The 27,992-nt window shown below is 41.2% G+C and overlaps 1 protein-coding gene across 1 annotated transcript in view; it reads right to left on the reverse strand.

Annotated features, from left to right (window-relative positions):
- PCNX2 (pecanex 2) overlaps positions 1 to 27,992 on the reverse strand; it is a 293,441-nt gene that overhangs the window by 247,886 nt on the left and 17,563 nt on the right. Inside the window, exons 2-5 of the mRNA XM_045783277.2 lie at positions 13,279 to 13,484; positions 12,560 to 12,680; positions 11,806 to 11,842; positions 3,877 to 5,175 (exon numbers count right to left, since the gene is read on the reverse strand). Coding sequence (XP_045639233.2) covers positions 3,877 to 5,175; positions 11,806 to 11,842; positions 12,560 to 12,680; positions 13,279 to 13,484 — 1,663 coding nt within the window. The remainder of the gene's footprint in view (positions 1 to 3,876; positions 5,176 to 11,805; positions 11,843 to 12,559; positions 12,681 to 13,278; positions 13,485 to 27,992) is intronic.

Consider the following 27,992-nt stretch of genomic DNA (forward strand, 5'->3'; position numbering starts at 1 on the left):
TTTGATAGAAAAATGTTTGCCTCTCATTTGACAGCTTGTCAAGAGGGAAGTTTTCACAGTTTTCAAGAAACACATTTGTGAGAAAGTGCTATCATAACAAGCAGCTTTGGCCAGTGATCGTATCGCATACACGATTGCAGAAAGCAAGTACAGACCACCCTCCCCCCTCATGCTACATGTATCTGGACTCCTCTGTTCATGTCTCTCATATTTTAGTCGCTCCTTCTCTTAAATGGGTACATTGCATATGTCAACATATGGACTATTTGTTTTCCTTTTTCCCTTTAAAATAACACATTAACACATTTACAGGTATTTTCTGTTTATAAAAAACGGTGCACATTAATTGTATATAATTTAAAGCTAGAGAAAAGAAAAAAAATTTAAATCAGTCTTAACCCCACCATGGTGAGTACAGGAGCCAATCTGATACAGACCAGTTTGTTTGGTTTTTTTTCCATATACACTTTTTGTTTTCTAAAAATTAAGTCATAATATAGATACTTAATGATTATGTTAAAGTATTATGGATATTTAATGAGATTAGGTATTCTTCTATGTCATCTAAAAATGGTAGTTACATAATATTACAATGATACAGCATAATCTACTGAGCTAGACCCCTATTGTCACAAATTTGGGTTGTTTCAATTCTTCCATACTTTGGATAATTCTTCTGAAAGCATCTCTACCTACATTCATGATTATTTTCTTAGAAATTCTAGAACAGACTGAATATGAAATAGGCAATGGCCAGATACTATATATAAACATAGAACCCTGACCGACAACCTACAGCAACCAGCCTAGGAAGCCAACATACTATGTGTAAGTCAGACTTATAGGAAGTCAGATCATTATTTCTAGCAAACAGTCCAGGAAGCCAAACAATAACCCCCATAATAATTGGCCCCAATGGCCAGGACTTGATTAATTACTGGGAGCTTCCCTAATTTTTGTCCCTGCTTCCAAACAGAGAAAGCTGAATATGTTCCCATGACACAGGATGCTCGGGGGATTAGCCTGCCTCTAGCTTCCCAGCCTCCGGTCAGAGCAAACCTGCAGCCTTCCCTCCCTCCACTACAAAGCTTTCCCGCTCCTCCGCCTGCCTTTGAGTCTCTGCCAAAGCACAGGTAATAGTGGCTTACTCCCTTGCTGTAGCAAGCTCTGAATAATAGCCTTTGCTTCTTCTCATTTGAGTGGTCTCGGTTTATTCCCACAAAGTAAAATAAAGGTGTATCAAAACAAAACAAAATGAAAATATGGTTTTAAAGGCTTTTGATGAGAGTGTGGTTTTTCCTAGCCTAGAACCTTAGTATATACCCAAGGCCTGAAGATAATCATAAAGTCCTTTGCGGAGAGGACCTAGGTTGGAAATATAAGAATACCGTAGACAGAACTCAGAAATCATGTATCTTACAATCGTGTAAAGGCCAAGCATGATTTCACTATCGAGCAGGGGAAAGATGAGGGCACATTGCCTAGGCTGCTGATATCATTCAACACTGTCATGTTGTTTCAGAAATACACTCTGAAGTTGGGTTTTTAGATTACAACACAAACAAGTTATTATGTACTGACAGAGGAGAAAGAAGGTATCACCAATCTCAAAGACATTGGGCACCACTGAAACAGTGTCTAATTTGCCACCTCTCGTTCTTGCGTTCCAAGAACTGAAAGACTTAATGTCCTTCTCTTTCATCCTTCAATTAAAAACCTCTGTCCTTTCCTGGGAGAGGCATATAATCCTCTCTAGTTCCTCCCTCCCTGCTGTACCTTCAGCCTCCTGACAATCAAGCCTGTTCCTTTCCACAGAAAACCTTATAGCATCCATATCTCCTTGCACACGCCTACATTTCCAATTTTATACTATTTGGATTGAATGTAGTTGGCCGAAAAATTCAAGAAGAGCAGAAACTTAAGTGGACAGTTCAAATAAACCTTACGTATGGCCTGAGGGGGAAATTCAGAATAAAAGGCTGCAATTGATCAAGAGGCAAGACTTTTCACGTATTTTCCTAATTGGATCCTCATAGTAAATCTATAACATAGCATTCATTTTTCTTGTTTTACTGAAGAAACTGTGACTCAGATGGATTTCGTAAGTTGTCCAACCTCACCCAGCTGGTACAGCAAAACCAAAATTTGGCCCTGGGCTGGGTGGTTCCAAAGCCAGTGCTCTGCCCACCATACACACTGCTTCCCGGGCAGGCACACATGCATGGATCAGCGCTGTCCAATATGGTAGCCAGCAGCCGCGTGTGGCTACTTAAATTCAATAACATTAAACATTCAGCTGCTCAGCTGCACAATCCCCATTTCAAGTAGGTAACAGCTGCATGTGGCTAGTGGCTACTGTCCTGGACAAGCAGATATGGGCTATTTCCATCACTGCAGAAAGTTCTGTTGGACAGTGCTAATCTAGATGCATGGATATTTATATGAAACAGATGAACGTCCAAATCCTGTATCAGAAATATTCTTTATCTCAAAGTAACCAGTGCTTTCTCGTACCGCCTGGGCTTGTTAAGATATTTACCTGAATCTTTCCTGTTCTTATTACTCTATATGCAAAATCTTAGATATACAGACATAGTAAAACGAAGAACACATTCACTTTACGTAAGTTAAATATCCAAACTTAATGTGTTTTTTAGCAAAGGTGGACCAATTAGCAACCACAGCAATCCTTTTGGCAGAGCACCGGAAAAGCAAAAGATACGACCAAATTGCTGGTCATTGCCAACATGGAGCCAGAGGGGCCCCTGGCTGTCCCAGAGAGCAGGGAACAGCCAGGGACAAAAGGACAATTCTAGCACTAAGTGCTACAAGCTACAGCAAAGGAAAGGAGCAACTGCCAGCAAGCAATCCTACCATACAGATGCTGCTTTATCAGATACATAATGCAGAAATGTATTCAAAAGTTACGGGAACGTGGACATCTTAAAGTTAAAAGATTGTGTTAAAACTAGTCCAGTAACATCCTTTTGCCACTGAGGATACTGAACCCAGAGATATTATACAACCAGAAAAGAAATGAATCTTACATTCACAGAGGAAATACAGTTGTAAGAGCACTGGCTCTGGGTCAAGATTGCCTGGGATCAAAGCTCAGTTCTGGTACTTCTCCTAGACTTACTAGACTCACTGGGGAAAGTTAGTGAAAATCTCTGAGCTCCATCTGCAAAAGAGAAATAATAGTCCCCACAACATAAGGTTCTACAAGAAGTAAAGGTGTTAAGATGAAAGTAACTGTATATTGTTCAAACTGCGAACACCTCTGAGGGTGAAAGGCGGTGCTATTACTAATTATGGTGGCAAAATGGCATAAATGAGGACCCTCCGGGGTGAACCACAATGTACAGTCATCCCTGTTCATACATGTCAAGTGCTTAGGACAGTGCCTGGCATAAATTAAGAGCTGCGTGTTTGTTACAATTATGTTTACAAGTTGGGATAATTAGGGAGTGCTGCATACAAAGATTTTATAATGGAATTCTACAGAAAAGTGGGTTCACCTCACAGAAATGTGCTTTACAACCAGCTTTCCCAGAACGCATCTGCTCCATAAAGGGAGAGCAGTCTCCTGCGAGTTCTTGTCATGGTGATAAAATATAATTGCTCATTTCCTTGGAAATAAACATCGTTGCCTTCTAGGGAAGCCAAACATTCGTTACTATGCCTTAAATTTCCTGCTGGAGTAAGCCAATGTTAATATATGCTCGACACACAGCTTAGTATTGACACATCTGGTGATTATCAGTAACATCACCAAGCAGCAATGACCCAATATTGGCAAAACCAAATCACAGAAGCTCAGTAAGAAATGGATTGCATTCTCTGTGTCATCACGACGGAACTGATGTGGAATCATACCTCCCAGAAGCCCACTGTCTTTGTTCTGCTCTCCAGGGCCATTCCTTTGGCTAGATGCCGCCAGCTTGGAAGTATTGATTGATTCTAATAGGGAGACAAATTCCAGGAAGTTGGATTCATTTGGTATTTGTCCTTCCTTAGCCTCTAGGTCAGATTTGGAAGTTGGCATTGTTTTTTCTTTATCGTTGATCATTTCTGCGGAACTTTTGCTCAAGAAGACATCTGTCCCGCTGTCCACACTGAGAACCCGGGTGTGTCTCTTTTCATGGCTAGTTTTACAAGATGATGGGTCAAGGTTAGCCTGGCCTTCCTTTCCCCCCTCCGACTCAGGGACCACGTGAGGTGAGAAGGGGGGTGCTGTTTCACAGCGGTCTCCCAGGGAAGGACTGCCATCCTTTGTGGCATTAGCCCCCTCTCCGGATTCATAGCCAGAACACTGATTGGATGACGCCTCCACCATCAATCTCTCCGGGGTCCTGTCACTTCCATTGCCTTCAGGACATGCAGCGCCTCCACCCCCATCCTCGGAGAGCTCAAGGGTGATGACAGGAATTCTTATCTGCTCCGTGTTGGGAGGACTGGCCACCCCGGGGACGGCCGGCTCAGCATCAGACTTCGAACCGGCTCTCTCGGTGCCGATCACCTTCAGGTGGAGCGAGCTCTCCAAGTCCGTCATGGAGTTCGGGGTGCTGCTCATGGTGATGACGATTTTAATGGGTTCATGCAGACTCAGTGGGTCTCCGGGTTGAGAAGTATCAATCAGAGTGACAGCTACCTCACTGTCCGAGCAGTCGACTTCCTGGGTCAGGGGACGGTCCCCGTGCCCGGGGGCATCTGGCGGCTGGCGGGCAGGTCTGGCAATAACGGTGTTGCACTGGGGGCAGCTGCTGCTCAGGCTGTCCACAGGTGACTGGCTTCGCGATTGTTCCCTTAAGGAGCCCTGGGCACAAATCACGGGTTCCGGACTCAGGACGGAATTCTCACTGCCCCAAGGCTGGAAGGAAACATCCGTTTCTAGTAAGTCATACTGGGACAACGACAGGTGTGGCAACTTCTTCAAGGCTTCCTTCTCTGCTAAGCCGCCCTCGGACCTGTGGCGGAAAGGGGGCTGCCCCTTGCTTCCTCTCTCCTTCCCTTTATCACTGATTCGAGTTTCTGCCACAACTGGTTTCATGGGTACTGCTGGAGTGGTTGTGGTTTCCGGCCCGTACGCTTTACAAGCAGGTGAGCTTTCCATTTTAATACCAGGTGAGGTAGATGACACTGGCGCGACCGCTTGGTCTTCTGAGAGAATGACACCTGAAATGAACAGCAAGAACTCTATTAGCTCCTGAAATGGATGAATAACGTCCCTGGGCCCGACCTCATAATAACAAAGCTAAAAGTAGCACTGGCAGCCAATGGGATTGGATGCTTATTTTAAAAATATCACCTCCACTGTGAAATTGCTCTTAAAATCTCTGCATTTAAAATAATAATTCAGACTATCAGATTTTGCTGTTTTGTGGCCTTGGGAGGCAGACTAGTTTCAACATCATGTTTGGGATTTATTGTCAGAAGGGTCTTGGCTCTGCTACTTATTATCTATGCTACTGTGGGCAAATTACCTAATCCCTCTAATCAGAGATCCTCAACTTTGGAGCTCTTGACATTTTGGACGAGATAAATCTTTGCTGGGGGGGAGGGGGGCTGTCCTACACATTGTAAGATGTTTAGCAGAATCCCTACTTGATGCCAATAGCCAGTCTACCCTCAATCATGACAATGGAAAATGCCTTCAGACATTATTGAATGTTCCCTAGAGAGAAAGCTCTCAGTTGAGAACCACTGCTTTAATCTTATCTCCTCTCTGTAAAACAGGAATAATTATGCCAACCTCTTAAGGCTGCCATCAGGATCTATAAGGAAAGACATGGAAAGCACCAGGCCAACGGCTTAGCAATGGGCTTGCTGGGGCCTTGACCTGAGGACAATAATAACCTCACATTTCCAATGTGATTCATATACTTTCAAAACATTTCTAAATTGTATCTGCAATAATACGTACTTATGGTGGTGGCTGGAAGTGAGCTCTGTCCTTCTAGCTTCCCTGTGTCTGTTAATGAGTCGGCCATTCCCTAAGTCTCTTAAGCTTGAAATCTTGAGGTAATCTTTTGGTTGTTCTTTCTTGCCTAGCCTTACGGTCATTCAATCAATAAATACCCCGAGTTTTCCTTCACGTCTATCATGAAGACTATTCTCCGGGGGCACAAGGAGGCCTGGAGCAGGCAGGAGTATACGCTTACTCTCCTCTGCCACCAGGCACACTCTGGTAAAAGAATTGAGAGACGCTGCCCTCCACTGCTGTAGTCAGAAGACCTTCTTTGACCCTCGTACAAACTCTGAACATAGCTCTCCCACCTGGAAGGTTCTTTCTCCTCACCCACTGAAGACCCCACTCGGGGCTCTTTTCATATCCCTCCTTCAACATGTAACTTCCCATGATCACCTAAGCCAGAAATAAGCTCTCTTCTGAACTCCTTAAGCAATTATTGTCTATAAAACTAAACTCTACTTACCATATACTTTTTAAACTATAGCTTTATTTATATAGATTTAAATTATCTTTCTAACTGGATCGTACAGAGTTCTAGAAAAACAACCACAGTTAATACTCATTGAATCCTCCAATGAAACCATTCTATTATCTTATCCACACTCAAGAATGTTAGCTGATGATGACAGTGAAGATTATTTTACTTTGTAGCAACCCTATGCAGGTTATCCTACTATACAGAGTAGATACCTTTTCATGGAAATAGAAGAACAGAAGGGTCCAGAAACTTTTCCAAATTCAGCACGCTACTGATGGAGCTGAGACTAGAACCCAGATCCTCTGAGTCCTGATCTGACCCTCCTCTACTCCCTCACATGGTCTCTCTCTCTATCTACGTGTATGGCTCCTTTACTTTGCCATTCAGATCTCAACTTGAACGTGTCTCATCAAAGAGGCTTTTCTTGACTGCCCAATATCAAGTGCGATTGTTGAAAATGAATGAAAATATTGCATGAGAAATCCAAACCACCAGGCAGGGCCTCAGGAACAAGGTGATGGGCTGGATCTATAGAACACATTCATACTGCATTTTTATTGCTTCATTACCTCCCACACCACACAATTGTGATTATACAGACTCATAAGCCAATAGGACCATTTCCTGACATACAAGACGAGAGGAAAGAGCACCCCAGGTTTTAAAACAAATTAGGATTTAATGCAAAGACCCTGTGATGGGAATTCGCTTGGCATGTTTGAGGAAGAGAAAGAAAGTTCATGAATCTGGAATAGAAAAAGCAAAGGGAGAATGAGAGCAAAAGAGATCAGCAAGGCTGGCAGGGTCCAAAATATAAGCCAAACTGTGGAGCTTGGATTTTATGCTAAGAATAATGTGAACCCAGCAGAAGTTTTTCAAAGGGGCACATGATCTGAATTAGGTTGTTAAAAATAACCCTGCCTACTGCATGAGGGGGAAACTCTGGTGAAGTACAGCAAAACTGGAAGAAGAGAAGAGCACTGCAAGACCTCTTCTTCATAAAGAAAAAAAAAAAAAAATGGAAGAAGAGGGACCAGGGAAGAGACTGCTGCAGTTGATGAATAATGGTGTTTTGGACCAGGGCGGTAGTGGTGGACATGGAGAGAAACAAATAAATTTGAAATATGTTTGGAGTAGAATTGACAGGACTGGCTGATGGATTAAAGCTAAAGGTAGTGAGGGAAAGACAAACCAAGGAAAACTCCTTGATTTTAAAGTTTTGATAATGGGATTGGTGGTGGGACTGTTTATTAAGGAGAAGACCAGAGGCGGTACAGATTTAGAGACAGCAACTGAGAGATTGAGTGGTGATCCATTTAATATGACTATTAGACATCTTATCCAGGAGGAAATAGGTGTAAACAGTTGGATGCATGAGACTGAAGTCCAGATGGAAGTCGAAACTGGAGAAACAGATTTACTCACTATCATCCATAGATGGAATTTAAAGCTAGATATGAGATCGCCAAAGGAGACCTGGTATCTGGAGAAGAGAAAGGGGCCCAAGACCAAGACCAAGGACACTCCAGACTTTACATGTCAAAAAACAAAGGAGGATCAATCAAAGGACACTGAGAGGAAAGCAATCAGGAAAATGTGAAAAGCCAAGAGAAGAAAGGTAGTCAACTACAACTTATTGTATATACATGAATAAAGCCATATTGTGGCCTATAAGTGGGTCTTTTGTGAATACATTAGCATGTCATACCTCAGTACCTGCTTAACCCTAAGTAAAAATGGCAATAATGAATTTCCTACCTGGAAAATCAAGAAAAATAGTTGTTCTAAAATGACTCCACCAAGATATCGCTTCGCAATGAAATCTAACCAAATATAGTCATTTGTTTTCTATCCTTGACACTTTAACTGTAAAAACATACTATATTACTAAAAAATATATATGTCAAGGAAAACACTATGGAAAAACTATATGATTATGTCACCAGATGCAGAAAAGCCTCTGACAAAACCCAGTACCCGCTTATGAAAAAAAATTCAACAAACTGAGATAGAAGAGAACTTCCTCAACCTGATAGAGGCTATTTATGAAACTAACCTCGAAACTAACATCATCTGTAATGGTGAAAGACCGAATGCTTTTCCCATAAGATCAGAAACAGGCAATGATGTCCACTCTCACAACATCCAATAAACACTGTACTGGAAATTGTACACAGGGCAATTAGTCAAGAAAAAGAAACTAAAGGCAAAAAGGGAAAAGCAAAAGATTTCTATTCACAGATGATATCATTCTGTATATAGAAAATCCTAAGGAATCCACTAAAAACTTAGAACTATTAGATACTCAGGGAGTTTGTACAATATAAAATCAATGTGCAAAAATCAATTCTATCTCCATACACTAGCAATAGACAAGCTAAAATGAAATTAAGAATGCAATCCCAGTTAAAACAGTATCTAAAAAAATAAAATACTTAGGAATAAATTTAACAAGAGTACAAGACTTGTACACTGAAGACTACAAAACATTGTCAAAAGAATTCAAAGAAAATCCAAATAAATGGAAAGACATCTCAAGTTTATAAATTGGAAAACATAATATTGTTGAGATGGCAATTCTCCCCAAATTTTTCTACAGATTTAATACATCCCAGCTTTTTTTTTTTTTTTTTTGGAAGAAATTGATAGTTCACATGGAAATGTACAAGACCCAGGAGAGCCAAAATAAGTTTGACGACTCACAGGTCCCAATTTCAAAACCTGTTACACAGCAACTGCAATCAAGATGGTGCAGTGATGGCATAATGGTACATATATAGACCAAAAGAACAGAATTGAAAGTCCAAAAATAAACCCTTATATGTATGGTCAATTGATTTTCAATAGGATGCCAGGACAAGTTAATGGGGTGTGGGGATAGTCTGTTCAATAAATGATTCTAGGACAACAAACAAACATTATGCAAAAGAATTAAGTCAGACCCCTACCTCACATTATACACAAAATTAATTCAAAATGGACCACAGACCTGATTATAAGAATTAACACTATGAAACTCTTAGAATAAAACATAGGAACAAATCTTTATGACCTCTGATTCAGCAATGGCTTCTCATATATGGCACCAAAAGCCCAAGCAACAACAATAACAAAAAATAATAAAGTGGACTTCATGAAAATTAAAATCTTTTATACTTTAAAGGACCCCAATAAGAAAGCAACAAGACAACCCACAGAGTGGGAGAAAATATTTGCAAATATATCTGATCAGGGACTTGTATCTAACATATATAAAGAACTCTTGCAACTCACCAATAAAAAGACAACCTGATTAAAAACTGGGAAAAAGATTTGAATAGACATTTCTCTAAAGACAACGATAATGATGATGATGAAAAATCAATATCATTAGTCATTAGAGAAATGACTAATTTCATTCAAATCAAAGCCACAGTGGGATACCTTCACACCCACCAGAATGGCTATATTCGAACACATAGTCAATACCAAGTACCATCAAAGACATGGAGAAATTGTGACCTTCGTATATTGGTGACGGGAATGTAAAACGATGCACCTGAAATCTAAAACAGTCTGGTGGATCCTCAGATGGTGAAGGAGAGTTACTACATGATCCAGCAATGCCATTCTTAGGTATATACCCAAGAAAATGAAAACACATGTCCACACAAAAACTTGCGCAATGAATGTTCACTGAAGCATTATTTCTAGTAGCACAAAAAGTGCGAAGAACCCAAAGTTCATCAACTGATGAATGGATAAATAAAGCATGGTATAGCCATTTAATGGATTATTATTTGGCAATAAAGTGAAATGAAGCACTGATACAAGCTACGACATAGATAAACCTTGAAAACATTATGCTAATTGAAGAGAGCCAGTCACAAAAGATCACACATTAGGTGAAATGTCCAGAATGGGCAAATCCGGAGAGACAGAAAGTATGTTAGTGCTTGCTGGGTGCTGGAGAAGATGGGGAGATTGAGGCGTATGGCTAAGCAGTTTGGGGTTTCTTTTCAAGGTCATGAAAATATTCTGAAATTGATTGTGATGATGGATATACAACTTTGTGAATATACTAAAAGCCACTGAACTATATACTTTGAACGGGTGAATTGTATGGTATCTGAATTATATCTCAATGGACCTGTTCAAAAAAGAACACCATTGTGCCTTTAACAATGAAAAAACTGAATACTAGGGTGGTGTATTGTGAGATCGGTCTAAGGAAAAAAAATTGCTCTGATGCAGTGTTGTTGAAAAAACATTGGACTTAGCAGTCAGTTTGGGTCTAAACGCCACCTGTACAGTTGACTTGTTATGACTCAGAATGAAATGATACATGCAAAGTCTCTACTGTAATTCCTAGTACAAGGAAGGAAGGAAGGAACTGTTTCAATTGGAATGCTGAAGTCAAAGGCCCAGAACAGACATTGAAAGGATGCAGAGTAATGATGTTAATAGCTTGATCTGGAATAAGTAGTCTAATACGACAAAACAATGTGTATGTGTGTGTGTGTGTGTGTGTGTGTGTGTATAAATGGACATAAAATAACATTGTTATGAAACTTCGTGTGTAACTAAAATATCTGAAACCTAACTAAAGCTTACTTTTTTTCAGTAGGAGTAATACAGGAAAGAGAATTTGAATAATCCTTTGCACATTATTGTCATGGAATTTAGCTGAGTGATGACAAAAGAAACTTATTTTAGGTTTTAAGACCCAAGTGCTAATTTCAGCTGTTTTCCTAAAGATAAAATTTTACACTACTTTCAAAACTTAAATAGAGCTTAAATTTCTCTTAGTAGTAGCACTACAAGAAAATAAAAATGCAGAGAAAGGAAGTAGTTAGTTCAGGCCTCCAAAAGCTCTTTTCTGAGTCTTCTGAAGGCAATCAGAAGATAATAAAATGAAATCTTTGTGAAAAAGGAAAATAAAAATCTGGAGGCTTAAAAGAAAGTTCCCAGAAACAAAATGTGTAACTTGAAGGAAATGCAGTATACGGAATGCAATATCATTTCCTCTGTCATTTTTCAGTGTAAGTACTACGATAAAAATTTGTACATCGATGATGAATTAATCCTGTTTTTATCTGCTGTTCTGAGCCATATGAAATAAGCACAAACTAGAGAAAGAACAATGACAGGAACCGGTAAAACATTACAGTTTAAAAGTAGACACGATGTACAAATTCTGATGAGAAATAACTCAAATCACGAGTTGAAGAAATGAAGTTGAAATATAACTATGCAGTCTTAGGTGCGGTTCTTACTTCGAATTAACTCACTGGCATTCTGTTTTTAAAAATTCTTTTTCACTTCACCGAAGATAATGCTGTGATCAATTATTAAATGGTGATAATAAACACTCTACCTTTGAGATCTTCCACGGTTTCCTGTGCCGGCAACTCCTGAACAAATGGAAAAACAAAAATCAATATGTGACTCAGCTCAGTGCCCATTTCCAGGCAGTCAGCGGACACCGAGCGGCAGCTACTCGTTTTCCACATGCCACGTGGGAAGAGACTATACCGTGTCCACTCTGCGTAAGCTTCTAATAAAACGGATAGCAAAAAGGAATACAAAATATAGGTAAGGGCAGATATCCGAGCAAGACCACTGTACTGTGATAAAAGAGGTTTGATAATTAAGAAAGTGAAAAGGAGAGAGAAGAATGTGCTACTGTGTATGACCTCGAATAAAGCCCAATAAGGTTCATCCAGAGCAAAGGGGTTTGTTGACTTCCCAAGAGACAGGTGTGATTTAATGTGGAACGTGCAGCTGACTCCAGGGGAAGACATGGTAAATATGTCAGTTAGAGGAATGACAGACAGGAGCGGGAGAGGGAAGTCAAGGTCTGCTGACAGATCCTTCTAGCCAGAGTGGCAGGCCCGGCAGGGTAGGGCGGCCAGCAGAGGAGGCCAGGGGTGGTGCGCCCAGCACCTGACTGGGTGTTTATCTCATGGTCCGCGGCTCCTCTGAGGTCACTTCCACACTCGGGGATGTGGTACCCCACCAGCACAAGGGAAGTATAGACAACTAGAGCTGCTCCCCTTGCACGCTCCCGTTCTAGGCAGGATCAAAACTACGCAACAAGAACAGCATGAAACAGAAAAACGCACACTGACCAGTGGCCCAGATGAGTGATGAGAGTTTATGCTTTGGCCTCTGGAGCTGCATCGGAGGGGAGGCGTAGAGAGGCTTCGATGAGGCTCTTCCTTTTTGCCACTGTGAATCTGCCTGTTATTGCTAATGCACAGAAGAAACACAAGAGCAGGGATATTATCAAATTGAACGATGACTTCCTATTAGTCCCAAGCCAACTCCTTTTCCTAGATCCTATTTTGTAATATTCGCTGTCCACACGTTTTGTGTTTAAGGGAGAATAGTAAATATTCTTTTAAAATAAGACATGCTTTCTAAAGGAACTATCAGAAATAAGGGCAAGAATAGCGACAAAGACACTCAAGAATCACTTTTACTTTTTCAGTTCTGTGCACTGCATTACTTCTATTTCAACAAACACAAGCGTTCTTTCTGAAAATACTCTGGCATGCACTAGGCACTGAGATGACAGGACAAAAACACTGAAATAAAATATTTTGTTGTGTTAAAGCCTAAGGCAAATGAACTCCAGAGCACAGTACAAGGTCACATGAATAGTTAAACCATCTCGATTATCAATATCAATTTTATGCTTAAGTGTATGCTTCAAGAAAAGAAAAATGTACGTATTTATGTCGGCCTATACTCGTGTGTTTTTACAAACAACTAATAAATTAAAAAAATATTTTAACCCAAACTAAAACATTTAAATTATGAACTGACATATTAAGAGAAATGTTACCTTGGAATTTTGTGATTAGTTACATGTTCCTTGTTGGCCTCTTTGTCTTTATTTGGCTTTTCTTTCTTTCCTGAGGGCTTCTGCTGAATTACTTCTCCTTTATCAAACATGAGGTGTAGGCGATAACTGACCAGTTTGATTATTGTGAAGAATATAGTCACTAAAGTGCAGTAAAAAAATGCAGTGATGGCATTTGGAGGAAAAGCCTGAAGAAGAGAAAAGAAAGAAAAAATTCATTCGATTGCAGGGTGATCTTTTGTTTTAAATCTGAAAGCACTGTTGGACTATTTATTGAATACATATTGGGCAAGATTTCAAATTTTATTGGCTTTACAACTTTTCCTGGTTGCACTACCTGAGGAGAAAGAGCTGCTATCTTTTTATCTTTTTAAAAACATTGCTCTTGTTTCTCAGGTTCTGGTACTAGTTGTGTCGATGACCAACATTTCATTTGCGGGCAGGAGCCCCACAGAGCAACAGGAGTTTTACAGTCAGCCTTTCCAGGTTCTACTAGCTCTTTTCCAGAGCCTGGTCTGGCCTTCCTGCATGTCTGCTTGTAGCAAAGCCTGAAGAAAGGCCTTTGAGATGCTGTTTCCTTCAACAAAGCACAAAAAGCCTTGTTGAGAACAGAGGAAAGAAGGAAGGAGAAATGTCAATGTAAAATCTCCTCTATTCCTTCCTTCCTTCCTTCCTTCCTTCCTTCCTTCCTTCCTTCCTTCCTTCTTCTTTCTTCCTTCTTTCCCTTTTCTTTCTTCCTTCCTTCCTTCCCTCCTTCCTTCCTTCCCTCCTTCCCTGCTCTCCTGTGGGGTTAACACCATCAGGACATGTATTTCCCTATTTGTTTGATGCAGGCAAGGGGCCGCAAAAGGGCACAGTGCTTCTAAAAGGAAGATAGTCGCATTAGTGTAAAAGGATCCGAGCATGGAGATCATGGTAAAGGTCAGTTCAATTCTGTCTGATCCCCTCAAGAAACAAAAAGAATTACTGGGATCCGTGCAACTGTCCCACTCTGTAGGATCCCCCACATAACTTCTTAGTTTTCTCCCAGGACCATGGACGATTGCAGGTTCTCTAGTCCTTCCTAAACTAAATTCTTATCTCTGGAGATTGAAACAGATCCCAGTGTCTCAAGATGATATGAAGGACAGCCTCAATAAACAGCAAGACCCTTTTATCAATGCACCTCAATAACAGATCTCAAGAAATCCAGTGATAAGTGTAGTCTCTCCTTCAACCTGAACCTGCTGGGCCCAGCCCAAATCCGCTCCCAAGCAGCCCCTGCACAACCCGCCACGGTCCCATATTAGTCCATCATCTAGGTAAGACTGCTCCAAAAACAACATGGCCAAACAAAAAGAATAAAGAAAAAGGCAAACTATCACCAACAAGTAAAAGCTGGAGTGAAAATTTCACCATCACCGACTTGCTTTTACTTCATGGGAAAAAGGTCCACAAATAAATATAAATTAATAAATAAGTGACTGAAAGATTGATTAAATAAGATAGATAGATAGATAGATAGATAGATAGATAGATAGATAGATAGATAAATAGATAGATAGAGGAGAAAGAGAGAGAGAAATAAAGTCAGGTTCCCTACCTGGAAGCAGATAAGTTTCCCACTTAAACACATACCTCCTGAGGCACCTGGGTGGCTCAGTCAGTTAAGAAGCTACCTTTGGCTCAGGTCATGATCTCAGGGTCCTAGGATCGAGCCCCATATTGGGCTCCTTGCTCAGCGGGGAGTCCGCTTCTCCCTCTGCCTCTCCCCTCCCCACTTGTTCTCTCTCTCTCTCTCTCTCTCTCAAATAAATAAAATATTTTAAAAAGTAAATAAATAAAAATAAACACATACCTCCTGAGGAGAAGCTGTGATGAACTTCAAGCAATACAGAGAGAAATTAAAAGAGAAAGAGTAATGGGGACCACTAATAGTACCCAACACTTTTTTTTCTTAATTGTCTGAATATTTCAGGTCTAAAAAATTGAGGCTAAAGCTAGACAGTGAGTTTGAAGAAACTGATAAAGGAAGAATAAAACCCAGCAAACATCCTGAGAACAGATTAGCATACTATCATACATGAATTATATTCACAAGTTGTTTAAATTATAATGTAACTTGAGATTCACAGTACTCTGATTAGTAGGGCCCACAGAGAGAATTCGTGCTCACTAAATATTCCATGTGGCCCCCTGCATTTCCCAGCCTCCCTTGCAGTCAGGCTGGGGTCATTGGCCAATGGACTTTGAGAAGTGGCTGGTGTCACTTCTAAGCCCAGACAATTATGAGCTCGGTGCCTCCTCCATTTCACTCTTCTCTGTAGTTGGCAATCTCAGAAGCCATGTTTTTTAGATATTCCATCTGCAAGATGACAGAGCTTCCTTCAGCCAGGGTACCTGGGTGACTCTGGAACAAGGTCCTTACAGACCTGAGACAGACACATACTAGAAGTGAGAAATAATCCTTTGATTCATTAAACCACTGAGATTTGGGGGGTTGCCTGCTGTGGCAACTAGCACTGATTAACCCAATACTGGGGATTCCATTCCCATGAGGAAGCTTCCATTCATATTAGATTAGAAATAAATGGGGGAAAATACCCTCGGGTATTGGGAAGAGAATGCGAGGGAAGGTGAGAGAGAAAAGATTACATATGGCTATTGGGATAATTCATTTGGAAAGAAACTGACTTGCCGCAATAAGAATAGATATTACTTTTCAGTTTATCCTCATAAATAGGGAGGTAGCACCAGCTTAGTAGTGTTGAAATTAAGACAAGAAATTACAATAGGACTTAGTATCTAGTTTGCAACCCAGGTGAGAAGAGGCCCTGTCTCATCCTTTATGAAGGACCACTGGCACTCTGTCACATCTCCAAAAGCCCAAAGACCTCACCAGGCTGTAGCGAAAGAGAGTTATTTTACTGAAAATTTCCAGGGAAAGAGGAAACGTTTTACAACATGCTAGAGATGGCACATTATTCCTGCCAAAATTCTCTGATCTCCTTTAAAATGTCTCCCTTCAGAAGACCCTGCACACAGAATCTAGAATCTTCCCAAATATCCCTTTTTTAAATACCATGTAATTAAGTTCTGCTCAGGCTCTGCCTATTGTACATTTCCAGGGACATCATTGAAAAATACTTTCAAGGCCATTTTACTGCTGACATCATCATGCTCAGTCAACAAAAGATCCCCAGCTCCCAAGATTTTCTGTCTTTATAAGTATGAATGCAAGGAGAGGAGGAGAATTTGGGGAGAAATGTGTCATGGATGAGCAGTTTTTAATTGGTTTTTAATTTACATCACAGATCCTGCCCCCCCCCAATATTAGGTATAATCAGATTTTGAATAGAGGTTTATTTGTTTAAGGAAAATCATTATTTTTTCTTTGTTTCCATGAACCTATCATTTTAACACATTCTAATTAATAGGAGGCAATATTTTTCACAATTATATCCTTGGCCAAAGAAAAGCTGTATGTTGTTCTCTGACAATTTATTAAGATAACTAATAGTGTAGTAATTCATTTCACCAAACTTTTCCTGACAAAATTTCATGATAAACAACATGCTGTTACCAACCAAGTAATTACAAATATATATGCACTTCTCACAAAACTGAATTTCTTGGGATTTGGCACCATCTAGAAGAATCTGTCTGTATGAACACCCAGACCATCTGCAGTCCCCCCAGATGGAACCTACCTCAGTTCCTTGAGGTTCATAGCTCAGGCCCTCTCATAGAGTGTACCCACTCTTTTAAAAAAAAAATTTATTGTGGCAAAATATATATAACATAAAATTTACCATCTTTTCTATTTTTAAGTGTACAGTTCAGTGGCATTCAGTATGTTCACACTGTTGTGCAACCATCACCACCATGCATCTCTGGAACATCTTCATCTGTCCAAAGTGAAAGTTCATACCCATCAAATAGTAACTCCCCATTTCCTCCTCTCCCAGCCCCTGGCAACCAACATTCTATTTTCTGTCTCTATGAATTTGACTCTTCTAGGTACCTCATATCACTGGAATCATACAGTCTTTGTCCTTTTGTGACTGGATTATTTCCCTCAGCATAATGTTCTCAACATTCAGCCACACTGTAGCATGGGTCAGAATTTCTTTCCTTTATAAGGCTGAATAAAACTGTGTTCATTCATTACACATTTTGCTTATCCATTCATCTGTTGATGGACATTTGGGTTGTTCACACCCTTCAGTTATTGTGAATAGTGCTGCTGTGAACATGAGTGTGCAAATACCTCTTCAAGACCCTGCTTTTAATCCTTTTGGATTTATATCCAGAAGTGGAATTGCTGGATCAAACACCAATCTTATGTTTAATTTTTTGAGGAACCTCCATGCTGTTTTCCACAGTAGCTGTGCCATTTTACACCACTCTGGCTTTGAACTTCAGGTTAATGGATTATTACTGTCCATCTTTTGAGTAGCCTGGCGAGATCAATAATCTGGCTGAGTACTACCCATAAATAATGCTGGTGTCTAGTGAGAATAGACCACTTCTTGAGGGTATCCGTGTGCAGTCATAAAGAGGGCACTCTTGGGGGTTCAACCTTTATCAACGTGTATTTCATAAAGGTACCTCATCAATCTACTTTCACAAACTAAGTCTGAAGAAGACTTCTGGAAATGATTTTTTTATCTTAAAAAAATGAGGAAGCTGAAAAGTAAGTGAGTCATACTTTCAAGTTGATAAGTACATGTGTCTCCTCTCACCTGGAAGTTACTTGCCTAGCCACTTCCATCACCTAACAGAGAACCGAGAACTCAGAAGAAAGATTTTTTTTAAATGTCTTCTGGGCAGTCAACACATATCACTGTTATAGAGAAACCCCTCTCCACTCCTATGGTTTCCAGGAAAGGGAACTGACTCTAGGGCTCACAATTAGGGAGTCCACCTACCTGCAGATATAACACATTTCCAAATAATAGCTTAATTTGCAATAAAGGTGATACCTGAACTCTATCTGCTTGACTACTGTTCCCTCGAGTGGCTCAGAAAAAGGAGGTGCTATTTATTGGACTGCCAAGTCTATGCACAAAGGTTCTGACCTTGACTGGAAGTGTAGTCACTCAGAGCATTAGTTGGAAGCTTTGTGCTCTTACTCCAGGCATAATTCATTTATGTGTCACATAATATGCCTAATGGTATCTGGTCCATTGCAGAAATTAGAAGGGGAAATAAGGAATGAATACAAGTAACCACAATAATGTAAGAAGGCATGCTAAATGACTGGGTAAATAGTGTTGGGAAAGTACAAGAAAAAAAAAAAAACCTGTGAAAAATCAAGTCACTTGTGTGGTCATCTTCTGAGACACAAACACACTTCAGTCATTCCCTGAGGACATCACTACAAAAACATAGTAAGATAACCAGGAGTACACACGAAATGTCCAATGATATTCAGTATCGTGTCAGAGAAGGCAGGGAAACGTAGAACTATCAATGCGGTTAAAGTAAATTGAATTTTCCTACTTTCAGGTTAAGCTTCAAGTAACTTAGAAAATGTTTTCACTCAGAGTATGTGGCCTAATGAATAAGGCGTTCATCTGCTAAACATAGCACACTGTCTCTGCCATGTCTCCGCCATCAAGGAGTGCTCGGATGGTTCTGCGGCGTGCCAGGGTGAGGAGCTGCCCCCTGTGGGTATCTGTGCCATCTGGGGCAAAACCTCCTCGCTCATGTTTCTGGAAGCCTAACCAGCTCTCGACTTTTAGAAGGTCCTAAGTTATCCTAAAAAGACAGGATGCAGACTGAACGACTGAATTGTCTTAGCTGCTTCAGAGGTAAGAGAGATCCCCTCTTGTCCATCCATTTTGTCAAATTAGGAGAGAAGAGCTTTGTCCATCCGACCGTCCATTCCTCATTCATTCACTCATTCACTAGACGCACACGGAGTGTTGTGTCAGGACATTAGTTCTAATGACTTCATCCAGGTAGGATTTTAGAGTCCTATCGAAGCAAACTCTAACTCCCTTGGAAGAGGGAAAATCAGGCCACAAGATAGGGAAGTACAATCATTTCTCTGCATTTATATACATGAAGGAATGTACAGGTTTTCACATCCTAAATAACAGTTCATTACCTATTTCATGAAGTCCCATGATGAGAAAACAACCAAAACACATTTAATACTGTCTCCGAATATCTGGAACTTAGGATTTTATCTTGAAACTAGAATGAACTCCGCAGTCCTGTGGACACCAGGAATGCGGTCGAGAGCTCCCGGAGGCAGACGCGTGAGGAGGCTTGCTGGTGTCGGAAACTCCTGACAGAAGTGCAGGGGAGGGGGGAGAGGGGGCCCTCCATGCAGTACCCTCAGAGGTAGGCCGGCCTTGGAAAAAATACTTGCCAAAAAATGGTGAGGTGAGTAGAATCAAGAAATCTGACTGGTTCTCAAAAGACAGCCCGACTTGTAGCTCTGTCTTGCCAAGTAAGGTGCACGAAAAGGAGAACATTGCACGTTCTCTTGGGCCTGCTACTTGAGGCTCTGGGGTCTGCTTGTCTGTGTATCAGACCTGCTCTGATTTCTCTGAGCTCCTGGGCCTCCTTCTTTGCGTGCAGCTTTCACGAGGGAAATGCTGGATACAGCAGTGGCAAACGTTTGGATTGACAAGGCAGTGCTACGGGGAATGGTAAGAGGGAAAAACAGCCAAAGGTTGCACAGAGAGATTTGAGGCAGGAGCATTAAAATGAGAATCTCTGTGGGCCCGAATGCTTTGAAAACCATTTAGAAAGCTGGCACGTGCAATTACCTACTCCTTTCTCTCTCTCCTCTTCTCATAAAGAATATTTATGGTGGACTGTGTCGTCAATGGATGCCTAGTAGTGTCAAGAAATCTAGATGCATGTTATCTTTTCCATTTCGGATGGTCACAGTAAGAGGCGACATTTCCTTTCCATGTTTAATGTACACTGAGCTAAACAGGATGAACCGATCAGTAAACTCATTGAAGGCAAAGTGATGTCAGTCTCGATGCAGTGATAAGCTCACCAGGAATCTGCGCGGATAGAGTTTGAATATCATGGAATATCAATGCCTAATAGAAAAGTGTGATTGCAAATTTACAATGAGAATTTAATAATGTGAATGTTTACAAAATATAAGCCGTACCTGATCAATTCTATATTTGATAAATAAATCTAAACGTACACATTCAGTTGTCACAAGGAATTTTAGATTCCTTTGAGTTTTTAAGTACCCTCAAAACCCAAATGACAGAGAAGATGTTTAGTGTCATAAAATTTCAAACGTGTTTGAATTAATATTTAATGAATCGAAATATTACATTTCTTCATCCGTAAGCAATGCTCTTCAAAATCAATGATATGAAAATATTAAAATCAGTCAGTAATACTGCTTTTAAAAGGGAATAGCGAGACAAAAATGAACTGAATTTATAAACTTTTTCTTTACGCCCCCTGCTTCACAAACAAGCAGAAGCTGCAATGCTGTCTGAACCACAGAAGGGGGAGCTCACAGCTCCAGGTGAGAGGCTGAGCTAGACGGGATTACCACGCAGACTCCAAGCCCACCTGCAGATTTTGCATCCCTTCCTTGCTCGGCCTGCTTTTCAGCATGCTAGGCAAAAACTGGGCGTTGGTATGCCTCAGAATCCCTTCCTTCTACCCAATGGCAAGTGTCTTCAGTTTGATTCTTCCATAGCCCACAGCTACCAAGGACTGCCTAGTGGGCTTCTGCTCCTTCCTGCTCAATGGTGTTTTTCAGTAGAATGGAAGTTCTACTGGCATTTGAGGTCCAGCAATTTCTCATTACGCAGTATGTTCAGCATGTCTGGCCCCCACTCTTTAAATGCTATTGTGACATTTACTTGAAATGCCACTCTGATAACGTCATTGAGATGAACCTCAAAATACTCCTTACCAAAACTGCCAGTGCTTCTCGGGGGCAGTTACTTCTCCCAATCTAGAACCATCGTGCCTACATAACTATAACATAAGGAGTAGATGTTATCACATGGCAGTGAAAGCCGCTAGAGTCAGGGACATTACCCACTGATAGTCTATAATGATCCACCTCATTCTTTTAGCCTAGAGTTTCTGTACCCCAGTACTCTCGACCTCTTGGGCTGAGTAATTCTCTGTGGTGGGAGCGATCCTGGGCACCGGGGGACAGGGCAGCATCCCTGGCCTGGACACATGAGGCACCAGTAGCAACCCCTCCAGTGTGGCAACCCAAATTGTCACACATCGCCAAATGTCCCTGGAGGGGGTACAGGCTTGACATCTTCACTGAAAACCACTACTTAGCCCATAAATGTATATGTGATTACCTTGTACCAAACACAGAGATAAAAAACATAGTCCCTGTAGTCACAGAGTTCAAAGTCAAGCTACATGAGGAGACAATTACAAGAGAGAGCAGCAAGTGCATCCTTCTAGTCCGCTGAGGTACGTCTAACTCAGACTGAGAGGTGGGGTAAGTGGCCAAGGAGATCATTCCAGAGCAAGTGGTCATCTGTGAGAACTTGAAGGACCCTGAGCCAAGGCAGGCAGAAGGCATGCCGCGTGGAGCACAGATCCTTCCAGGAAGAGCACACATTCCAGAATAAGACACATGGGGCACTCCAGTGAGAGCTCAGTGAAAACACATGAGGAGTCTCACACAGCACATGCTTAGGAATTCCATCTTCACCGGGGCTCCTGGGTAGCTCAGTCGTTAAGCGTCTGCCTTCAGCTCAGGGCATGATCCCAGAGTCCTGGGATCGAGCCCCACATCAGGCTTCTCCACTGGGAGCCTGCTTCTTCATCTCCCACTCCCCCTGCTTGTGTTCCCTCTCTCACTGGCTGTCTCTCTCTGTTAAATAAATAAAATCTTAAAAAAAAAAAAAGGAATTCCATCTTCACCATGAAGAACGAGTGTAGAAGACTGTTTCAGCATGGAAGCGAAAAGTGGCTACAAGGTCACCAGAGTGCATGGCAAGCTGGGTGGAGGAGCCCCTGCACTAGCCGCGGGGAGACCAGACAGGGGCTGACCTACTTCAAGACTATTGAAGAATTTAATGAAATCATCTGTGTGGATGCCCACTGCACAACATAAACTGTGATTTTCCACAAAAATCACTGCAAAAACTGTAAAGTACAATTTAAAGTATAAGCTATTATCTTTGCTCTCCTATGTCAGCATTAGAAACTCCAAAAACATCTCTGAAAGAAACATCTGAGGCCACCAGCATCAATGGCAAGACTGTTGGAATAAATGAATAATCTCGTAAGGTGACTATGGGGAAGGAGCTACCATATGGTAAGTTGTCACATTTTCTTTTTATTTTAAAAAGTTATTATTTATGGAAAACAGTATGGCAGTTCCTCCAAAAATTAAAAATAGGATAACCGTATGATCCAGCAATTCCACTTCAACCCAAAAGAAGTGAAAGCAAGGTCTCCCAGAGATTTTTGTGCACCCATGTTCCTAGCAGCGTTATTCACAATAGCAAGAGGCGGAAGCAAGCCAAGTGTCCGTCCAAAGATGAATAATCAAAATGTGGCATTATATACAATGAACTACAATTCAGCCTTAAAAAGGAAGGAAATTTTGATACATGCTACAACACAGATGAATCTTGAGGACATTATGCTAAGGGAAATAAGCCAATCACAAAAAGCCCGCAAGTACTGTGTGATTACACCTACATGACGGATCCACAGTAATCAAATTCATAGAAAGGGAAAGTAACATGGTGACTGAGCAGAGGGGACTCAGCAGAGGGGGAATGGGGAGTTGTTGTTTAATGAACACACAGTTTCAGTTTTGCAAGATGAAAACATTCTGGAGATTGGTTGCACAACCACGTGAATATACTTAACACTACTGAACCGTACACTCAGAAATGATAAAGATGGTTGGGGCACCTGAGTGGCTCAGTCGGTTAACTGTCTGCCTTTGGCTCAGGTCACTCCCTCAGCAGGGAGTCTGCTTCTCCTTCTCCCTCCGCTCCTCCCCCCACTCGTTCTCTCCCTCTCCCTCTCTCTCTCTCAAATAAATAAAATCTTAAGCAACAACAAAAAAGCAATGATGAAGATGGTAAATTTTAAGTTTTGTACGTTTCACCACAATTTTTTAAAGTAATTATTATTTTATAGCACTTGAGATTATGTATGGCATTTTCCACCTGGAGAATATGAACATATGAGCTCCCTCTGCCTGAAAACAGCGGTTCAGCGGGACCAGTTCCTCAGAATGCCTGCTGAGTCTCCTAGAGGATCTCTTTAAAATCAAACTGCATCCACTAAAGTGTCCGCCACCCAGAGTAAGCTACAGATAAAAGCCCCACATAGTTACCTGGACCACAGCAGTGACCAAGATGCCTCCCTATTCACTCAGCCTCCCACGAGGACGTGCTGAATACACGCTCTGTGCCAGGCGCTGTCTTTGGCACGGGGGAGGATGCTGTGAACAAAGCATGCAAACATCTGTCTTCACAGAGCTTCTGTTATAGCACAAACTAATTACAGCTAATTACAAAATTAATTTATTTTTGTCCAACAAGGGGACCTACCCTAGTTTGGAGTACCAGGGAGTAATCCTGGATGAAACTGGTATTTAACTTGAGCACTAAAGAATGAACTAGAGGTAACTTGGAGAGGCGAGTGCAGGAGATTTCAGGCCATGGGAACAGGTGCAAAAGCTATAAAGTGGCCTCAGAGATATGAAGAAGCTCTGTGGAGCTGGCCACCCTGGAGAGAGCAGGAGGAGAAAGGAGTGAGATGAAGATGGGAATCCACGAAGAGCCAAAGGCCAGCCTGCTGCCGGGCCCCTTTAGGGCTGCCTCAGTCTGTGGGGAGGTCCCTGGAGGCTGGCTTGCTCCTCTCCCCTTCTCTACTCCCCAGTGCACCGGAAAGTCCCTCTCAAGCATGATTGTAACCACATCACTACGCTATGCGAACACCCACACTCAACTCTCTGCAGCACCTCTTAAATTCATTCCAAACCTTTTTACAGCAAGGCCCCATTGAGCCTCCAGGCTCTTGATCATTGCATAATGAGGGTGTGCTCTGGGGTCCTCCACTAAAGGCAAAACTCCAAACCAACTTGGCCTCAAAGAGTAAACTGCCTAGAGGGTGAGATGAGATGAACACACACAAAGTGGCATACAAACAATACAGACTGGCACTCAACTGAAGGGCTCGCTCAAGTCAACTGTGCTACCTGAGCGTGAGGCTATCCAGTTAGGGACAGTGGAGAAAAATCATAGGGAAGGGGAGCTGTTGTCAAGGGCCTCGCGGGGAAGCTGGGCTTTGACCACAATGCCAGAAATAGATAACGCAAGACATGGAGCAGGAGTCTAGGGAAGGGTGGGTGCCAGGCATATTCCATTAGCACAGACACAACAGCCAAAGCCATCAGAGTGGCTTGACTCTCAAGGGAAAGAGAAGATAATGAGCTGCAGAGCTAGATAGAAGAAAAAAGGAGGAAATGAAGCCACGCAGAGAACACGGAGAAGCAATGAATGACAAGTTCAGGATGAGGAATGCCAGAATATACCTTTCTCTGCAACATCACTGGTTATGTTTACCATTCTTTATCCATCAGTTGGTTAGTAAACGGTTTAGTGTACACTGTGTGTTAAATACTCTGATTTCCAAATCAGCTATTATTCGTGCCACTCACTGAAGGTTATCTCACTTTCATGGACTCTACATTCTGGTCATTATAAACTCCTTGAATGCAAGGGCTGAGTCTCTCTTTCTATATCCTCAGTGCCTGACCCAGTCAGCACTGTGCCCTTTCTTGGCTCCAGTAGTTATGCCAGGCCCTGGTCTCCCCCGTGTTCAAGGCTCCTAAACAAGGGCAAGGGCAAACTGTGCTTATCTCGGGAGCTGACAGAGCCAAGTGCAGGGAGAAGTCACAAAAAGTAGCTGACTCATGGCAAGGTGTTGGGGCTTCCACCCTGGGCTGCTTTAAGATCCTCCTGAGATGACAAGTATAGGATGTGTGGAGGGAGAAAGGATCCTGCAGCAGAGACAGCACATCAAGGAGACCAGCACCCTGAGAAGCAGTTTCCTACCATGATGGAAAGGGGAACCTGGGCCCCAATCTCATGAGTCAGAGCGAGAAAGAACTCAAAGGATTGTGCCTGCTGATGGCAATATGGGGGACACTTCTGTGAGAAGGAGTGGAGATATCTAAGAACCGAAGATTTTCTGACAACCAAGAGATATGAATAGGATTGTATGTCTCTTCTTTGCTGTCAGCTCTGCTTCTCCATTCCTTTGCAGCTGGACGCACGGACGCCCTTCACTCTGTCGCATTCCGGAGCCAACCACACTCCAGTTGCAGGTCTGAGAGCAAGTCTTGGCTCACAGAGCAGCTGCTCCAGGTGGTAAAGATGAGTCTTTCGGCATCCTGTATAGCTTCCATATTCCAGCATTAATGTCTGGTCCTCCTATAGGATGCAGCCCACTCCTAAATACATATCATCGGAACTCAAGTGGACCCAGCTTCGATGGGCACCTACAAGTTTTCGCCCGTAGCCTTTTAACATAACTCTAGTATTTTTCAATAGTTTCTTTGACTTTAGACTCCTTTTCCACATTTTCTGGCCCAGACTGGGAATGTGCCATTTCTCCAAAGAGCTCTCGCTCCTTTTGGAAGGAAATGGCATTTACAGCCCAGAATCTGAGTGTGAGATTTGTACATTCTTACTGGGTTAGCATTGCTTCTAGGTGTTTTAATAGACAGAGCTAAAAAAATACATATATTTTAAGAAAAATAAATTAATCATGATTTTAGCTAGGTATTTCCAATTCAAATGAAGGATTACAAGGTTCTATGTAACATTGGGGACTTGATTTATATGCTTTTTTATTGTCAAAATTTTGATTCCTCAAAATAATAACATGATTTATTTTCTTTACATATATATAATAAAATTTCAAAATAATAATATAAAATTTTATTGAGGGCAGTAAGAAAACTAAATTCAATTGAAGATTTTTTGTGGTTCTTTTATCTTTAGATTATGCCCCAGTAGGCCTAGAAGCTCTGTGTTTATTTTTTTACGATTTTATTTATTTATTTGAGAGAGAGAGAGCAGATCAACAGAGCACGAGCAGGGGTAAAGGGCAGAGGGAGAGGGAGAAGGAGACTCCCCACTGAGCAGGGAGCCCAACGTGGGGCTCAGTTCCAGGACCCTGAGTTCATGACCTGAGCCGAAGGCTAACACTTAACTGACAGAGCCACCCAGGCACCCCAGAGTCTCTGTTTAAAGTCATTTGAAATATTTTTTGAGTGTGCCACCAAATAATGAAACAAGTTCATGTCTTGTTTCTAGCTCTGTTGCCTTTCCTCTGCTTATTTTTTATTAGTTTTTTAAAATTTATCCTTCTGTTGTGTCTTCTTGAAACATAAGCAACTGGTTTATATGCTTCACATTCCCTCCTCCTTTTTAGTCTATACATAGTTTCTGCTTTTTTTTTTTTTCACAAGAGTGGGTCCTAGAGATCATTTTTATAGCAGCCTACTTCCTCATCCACATTTTTATAGCTGCAGAGCGCTCTGCCATGTGGACATACCATAATTTCATCAACCAGATCCATATCAATAGAGATCCGTTTCTTGTCTTTTGCTGTAACAAATAGTACTTCGGTGACTCACCTTGTTAAATTTTTGAGAAGGGCTGTTTATCTAAAATACATTAGATGGGGGTGCCTGGGTGGTTCAGTCAGGTAAGCGTCCGACTCATGATTTCAGCTCAGATCATGATCTCAGGGGCTTGAGATCAAGTCCCACAGCAGGTTCCCCCCCTCAGCAGGGAGTCTGCTTGGGATTCCTTCTCTCTCTGCCTCTCCCCCACTCATGCATGCTCTCTCTCTAAAATAAATAAATACATATTTATAAAAAATAAAGTACATTAGGTGTTATTTTTTTTAAATCCCTGCTATCTAGATATGCCAAAATCACATTATTTTAATATGTACTCCTTGGATTATTAGTAAAATAGTCGTTCACATGTTTATTGGTTATATGTGTATGTACCTATGTGTATTTCTCTCTGTCAACTCTCTGTTTATGTCCCTTTTCAAGGTGTTTATATTTTTTTCATTTATTCTTACTTATTCATAAGAGCCATATAAGGATGATAAGTTCCATGAGGACAAGAGCCAGATTCAACTTGTTCTCCATTATACTTTCAACACCCAGCCTGGTATCCAGCAAATAGTTACTCAAAAATATTAGTGAATATATCAATATTTATGATAGTAATGTATGTCTATATGTTTTAAATTTTTCTCATTTTAACAATTTTGCAACTTGGGGAAGTCATTTAGCCTCTGTAAATCTGTTTCTTCTGTGAGATGGGATTAATAGTTCTTAACAAGTTTGTTAATTATTTTATTAATATGTTTTCTAAAATGTAACAAGCACTCAAATGTTAGCGTCACTTATCATCACCATCATCCTCATCCTCATCTATGCATCATTCATCAAACCATGGAATAAAAAGTTCAGATATGGTGTTTCATGATAGAGCAAAGGGCAACAGAGCAAATGCTGTTATTGTCTGTACAGTCAGGAGTGTTAATAATAATAAATAATAAGAAAAAATAATTATGAAATAAGCCAAGACAGTTGTTTTCTTGGGAAAATATTTGTGTCAGGGTTATTTCCTATAGTCAGGGACATTTTTTTTTATTCTTCCCTAATTATCTAGTATCTAGTTGCC

The sequence above is a fragment of the Ursus americanus genome, chromosome 6 (genome assembly GCF_024610735.1).
Source record: "Ursus americanus isolate L20-20 chromosome 6, mUrsAme1.1.p, whole genome shotgun sequence".
In the NCBI taxonomy this organism is placed as follows: domain Eukaryota; kingdom Metazoa; phylum Chordata; class Mammalia; order Carnivora; family Ursidae; genus Ursus; species Ursus americanus.